This window comes from Nicotiana sylvestris, chromosome 4, assembly GCF_000393655.2.
Source record: "Nicotiana sylvestris chromosome 4, ASM39365v2, whole genome shotgun sequence".
Lineage (NCBI taxonomy): Eukaryota > Viridiplantae > Streptophyta > Magnoliopsida > Solanales > Solanaceae > Nicotiana > Nicotiana sylvestris.
The window spans coordinates 149,008,909-149,014,561 of NC_091060.1; the positions used below are offsets into that span (position 1 = coordinate 149,008,909).

The window sequence follows — 5,653 nt, forward strand, 5'->3', positions numbered from 1 at the left end:
ATTTGCAATTATATCTTGCAACATAAATAAGAGACAGTTCTTTTGTTGCTTGATGCTTGGGACATGACAACAGTGTTACAAAAAAATTATATTTTGCCTATTTATTTTTCACTTAGCAGAGATTCGTGAAGTGGTTACAATATCATATGAGGAAGTTAAGAAAAATCAAAAATAATTGTAAGCTCCCCCTAGAAGCTGAAACTGACATGAAATTCACATATGTTACTACCTACTAGAATTATGGGAATCAAAAGAGAAGATGTACAACTGCTATTTTAGACAAAATGGTCAGGTAGGTTTTTGTTTTTTCAAAAGGAACAGGTAAAATATCCAAGAAGTCGAATTCTTCTGATCTACTCAAATGGATTTAAATGATTTTGGTGAAATTTGCTTCCTGTTTAACACGTGCAGCAGTTCCTCTCTCCGTGTGGTATATATTAAATGCTGAGTTTAATTAATTTTCGGTACAACGGGAAAAGAAGGAACCACACCACATTAATTATTCTAGAATCGTCATTCATCTAATTGCTCCGTGTGATGCAATGCACCGTGGCAAGATGCAACGACACATATAATGTTCAAGAGTCCTTTTAATTGGCATTCTGTGGCTGGTATCAAGCGGCGATCCTACTGCTACTATTTCCCTAACTGAGTTCTTTGTAATTCAAAATGATGATGATATGTAGAAATTAAAGAATATAGAAATGCATTCTATTGCAAACTGTTGGTGACGAGCAGTCAATAAACTCATGAGTCCAAAGTGCGAGAGAAACCAAGTGTAATCCACTATGTTACTTAGTTTGCTCATTGCTGCTGTAAAATTTTTTTAATGCATATAATGTGGGGTCCATACCTCACCTACTAAATAAAGAAAAATGTGGTAAAGTTAGATAACACAAATTAGGAGGCTGGAAAATTTGTAAAAATTTGGGCAGCTGGACTTTGTAAATTTTGAACCAATCAGATTGGTTGGGTAGGTGAAAATTGTGCCTATAAAAGGAGCTATTCATTCCTCATTGAAGACACACCAAAACGAGAGAAGCTAAGGAGAAAGCAAAGCAGTGAGAGTAATCCACAGATTGTTGTCTGTGAGATAAATAGTGAGTTGTAGTAATATTGTAGTGAGGTGTCTTTAAATAAAAAGTATTATTTCTTTCAAAATTGTAGTAGTCTCTTGACACTACCAAGTTGTAATATTATAGTGGTTATATTGCTCCGCTCGGGTATTGTATTTTACCCCATTAAAAGAGTTGGTGTCGTTGTTACTCTCTTGTGTTATTATTATTTGCCGTGGATATTATTCCTGGGCGGGATATATTATTTTTTATCCCAACGTGGTATCAGAGCCATGGCGAATAATGGTTTGTTGTCTTTTCAGTACCCCCGTCTTACAAAAGATAATTATGAGAAATGGTGTCTATGTATGAAAGACATCCTTGGCTCTCAGAATGTGTGGGAAATCGTAGATAGAGGGTATGCAAAACCCGATAATGAGGAAGCTCTGCCTCAAAATGAAAAAGAGGTCTTGGCAAAGACAAGGAAGAAGGATCAACAAGCTCTCACGCTCATCCACCAATGTTTGGATAATGCCATGTTTGAGAAGGTGGTAGTATCTGCCACCTCAAAGGAAGCTTGGGGGATTTTACAAAAGTCTCTTCAAGGAGTTGACAAAGTGAAAAAGGTAAAACTTCAAACTCTAAGGGCTGATTTTAAAGCTTTAAAATGAAAGAATCCGAATGCATCTCAGATTATTTTTCAAAAGTGAAGGTTGTTGTAAATGAACTAAGAAGATACGGGAGGACATAGAAGATGTTTGTGTGGTAGAAAAGATCCTTCGCACTTTAACACCTAAATTTGATTTTGTGGAGTGTGCTATTGAGGAGTCTAAAGATTTAGACTCTATGATGGTGGAGCAATTAGAAAGTTCTCTACAGGCCCACGAAGAAAAGATCAAAAGGAAACATGAAGTGCCATTGGAGCAACTTCTTAAAACTCAGGCATCCTTCAAGAATTATGGAGGTGAAACAAGCTATCGAGGAAACAGACAAGGACGAGGACGAGGCGGTCATGGAAGAGGAAGAAGTAATGGTAACAACTCCAACAATGAAGTTAAAATCCACCAAACGTTCAGAGGTCGTGGTCGTGGACAAAGAGGAGGAAGAGGACGTGACTACTACCAAGAAAATAATGGACAAAGGTATGACAAATCAAAAATTGAGGGTTATAATTGTCATAAATTTGGCTATTACTCTTGGGAATGTCGTAGCAATGTTGAAGAAAAGGCTAACCTTGTTGACGACAAGAAAGAAGAAGATGAGTCAACGTTGTTGATGACACTCAAGGAAGAAGACAGAGATGATTGCAGCTCGTGGTATTTGGACAATGGAGCAAGCAATCATATATGTGGATGTAAAGAGAAGTTTGTGGAGATCAATAAAATGGTGAAAGATAATGTGTCCTTTGGAGATACCTCAAAGGTTCAAATCAAAGGGATAGGTACGATTCTGATCTCCTGTAAAGATGGTAGTCACAAGTTAATTCAAGATGTTTATTATGTGCCAAAATTAAAAAGTAATATTTTGAGTTTGGGTCAACTTCTTGAAAGGAGTATGACATCCACATGAAAAATATGCATCTTTGGCTTAGAATATTGGTATATAACTTGTTCGTACTTTTGGTTGAGGTCCCGGAGGGCCTCGGGATGATTCCAGATGGTTGACGGGAAGTTGGGAGTTAGAGTGTGCAGCTGAAGCTGCTGGATTGCTGTCATAACCGCACATGCGGATCTGGGACAGCAGGTGAGGAGACGCAGAAGCGGCTGGGAGACCGCAGATGCGGCCAGATGAGGAAAGGCTAGAAGCCGCATGTGCGGAAGTGTCTACGCACCTGCGTGATCGCAGATGCCGTAAAGTGATCGCAGGTGCGGAAATGGGAAATTAATGAGTTATCGTAGGTGCAAGTAAGTTTCCGCAGAAGCGGGACCGCTGGTGCGGTCCCTTGGCCGCAAAAGCGGATTTGCTGGGCGGAAAACAAGACATTTCGAGGGTTTGAAATCAAAAGTTAGAAAATCGATTTGGAGCTCGGGAGAGGGCGATATTGGAAGGATTTTGAAGAAGAAATCAGTGGGTAACGATTCCTAATCCCTTTCTAGTTGTATTCCTATAATCTAATGTTGGTTTTGTCATTTAATTTCGGATTTGGGATAAAAATTGAGGAAAAGTGGAGGAAAGTTCTTAGTCCTAATTTTGGGGTTTTGATCTAGATTTTGATATCGGATTGGGATAATTTTGGTATAAACGAACTCGTGAGAGTATGAGGATTCTGAATTTGTAAATTTTACCCGATTCCGAGACGTAGACCCGAGGGGCATTTTGGTCATTTTTATTAATTTCGCGTTTTAGCTTAGAATTAATTAGTGGAATCAATTACTTGAAGTTATATTTATATTATGCAATTAAATTGAATAGATTTTGGCCATTTGGAGTCGATTACTCGTGGCAAGAGCGTGGTATCGGGTTGATTTTGAGTCAGTCCGAGGTAAGTGGCTTGCCTAACCTTGTGTGGGGGAAACTCTCCTTAGAATTGGTATTATTGATATTTGAGATGCCTTGTACGTGAGGTGACGAGTGCGTACTTGTGCTAATTGTTGAAAATTCTGTTTCCATTAATTAACTATAGTTGTGCTTCTTTTCCTGTCTATACTACTTGCAATTTAAGCTTACTGTTAGCTTAGGGAAGCATGTCTAATTGACTTACTTGATTTATTTGCTCAAACTGCCTTATTTAGATTTCGTGCAACATGTTAGGTTAGAAATACTTGTTTTACCTTGGTATGGAATTTGAATTGAATTGAGTGTTCTTCGTGTTGCTGCTGTGTATTTACTTTGGGACTAAGGAACGGTATCCCGGGAGATTCCCCCTGCATGTTTACTTTGGGATTACGGATTGGTATTCCGGGAGATCCCCCTGCACTTTTATATTGGAACTACGAGACTGCACCCAGTATATTCCCTCCCCCCAATCGAGTATTTACATTTGGGACTACAGATCGGTATTCCGGGAGATCCCGCACATTATGAGTTGGACTACGGGACGGTATGCTGGGAGATCCACTGGGTATTTATATTTGGGACTACAAGACGGTATCCTAGGAGATCTCCGACTGTTATCTCTGTGTTGAGCTGTATTCCTTTCTGTGATTATTTTGTCTCTGTTGTAGTTATTATTGTTCTTTCCATCATGTATTACCTCTTATTGTTGTACTTAATTATACCGTCTTATTCTACATTGTTATACTTTGTATTTCATTTAACCTCAGTAGGGCCCTGACCTTCCTCGTCACTACCCGGCCGAGGTTAGGCTTGACACTTATTGAGTACCGCTGTGGTGTACTCATGCCCTCTCTGCGCATGTTTTTCATGTGCAGATCCAGGTACTTCGGCTCAGCCCTACCACCCTTGAGGCGAGGCTATTTTTCAGAGAATTCGAGGTATATCTGCCGCGTCTGCAAACTGAGGAGTCCCTTTTTATTCTCTTAAAGTATTAGCCCTTTTGTATTTTCTTTTATTTAGACACTCTGGAGTTAGATACTTGTAGACATTCAAAAGCTTGTGATTTCATGAGATTCCGAGTTTTGGGAAATGTTGGTTCAGTTTTCAGAGTTTGTATTGTATATGCCGAGCGGCATCTTAAATGCTTCGTTATGTAGTTTATGGTTAGTTTTATTCTGTTATTTCTGTTTCCACAATTTGTTAGGCTTACCTAGTCGTAGAGACTAGGTGTTGTCATGATAGTTCCCGGAGGGCAAACTGGGATCGTGACACATTTACTTTACTAGATTCGAAGTCTATCATTGCATTTATTTAATTGATTGTTAATACATTTCAAGAGCTAGAGTCAAAGCTATTAAGTTCAAACAAACCCCTAAAGTCTTAATTATATCCGCCTATGTAGAGGTGAGCTGTTGGTAAATTAAAGGATAAAGGATAGGTCCATGAAAAATGTAGTAAATGGTCTAAAAGACAACATGATACGTGATGATTGGAAAAGTAAATTTAGTGAATGATTAAAGTAGCTTTAGTTTGCTTTATTTTACAAATGTTTACTTTCGTTACAAATTGTATATAAAAATATGGACAAGCATGATCTGTTATTGCTGTCCTTTTGGTGCGTGAATCGCCCACTTGGTTCACCTCTTCGCCATCCGAAACACTCTCTTCGTTTAATTTTCCGTTAATTTCACTTACATAAATGATGATGAAAGAAACTATTAAATATTTATTAAAGATAAATAAATATGTCACGAAAGCTCAAATATGAACAGCTTTACAAATTTAAATTTTTATAATTGTGGAAGTTATACTCTAACAAAATACAATTGTAATGGACATACTAAAACATTTAAGAATTGGAAAGAGTAACGTATATATATAAATTGAAAAGATGGAGTAACAACACGCAAATGTATTCCAAAAAACATTGGTGGCCAAGAAATGATGTTAAAATAATTATTGTACCATTAGCGAGATATTCCTTTTTAATAAAGGCAGTTTTCAATCAATTAATTAGCAACTCTTTGGTCGAAATTTCATTATGAAAAGGAATTTGGAGCTACTTATATTATTTTTTTTAAAAGCTAAAGAAGTAGAAAATC

General features: G+C 37.6%; 1 protein-coding gene across 2 annotated transcripts; it reads left to right on the forward strand.

Annotated features, from left to right (window-relative positions):
• The first annotated feature begins 1,158 nt into the window (after positions 1-1,158).
• LOC138889069 (uncharacterized) lies at positions 1,159-4,815 on the forward strand. 2 transcript variants are annotated; one of them, XR_011406634.1, is made up of 2 exons: positions 1,159-3,126; positions 4,427-4,815. XR_011406634.1 is itself a non-coding variant. In XM_070171630.1 (2 exons), exons 1-2 carry the CDS (start codon positions 1,902-1,904, stop codon positions 4,459-4,461), a joined length of 630 nt encoding a protein of 209 aa, XP_070027731.1. In that variant the 5' UTR covers positions 1,159-1,901; the 3' UTR covers positions 4,462-4,815. The 2 variants fall into 2 exon arrangements, 1 of the variants encoding a protein (XP_070027731.1); XM_070171630.1 differs by having other exon boundaries at positions 1,159-2,496.
• Positions 4,816-5,653: the final 838 nt, after the last annotated feature.

Coding starts and splice junctions, on each gene's coding strand:
- LOC138889069 (XM_070171630.1), top strand. CDS start 1,902: ATGATGGTGGAGCAATTAGAAAGTTCTCTACAGGCCCACGAAGAAAAG. Junction 2,497..4,426: donor GGTTCAAATCAAAGGGATAG/GTACGATTCTGA, acceptor TTTCATGTGCAG/ATCCAGGTACTTCGGCTCAG.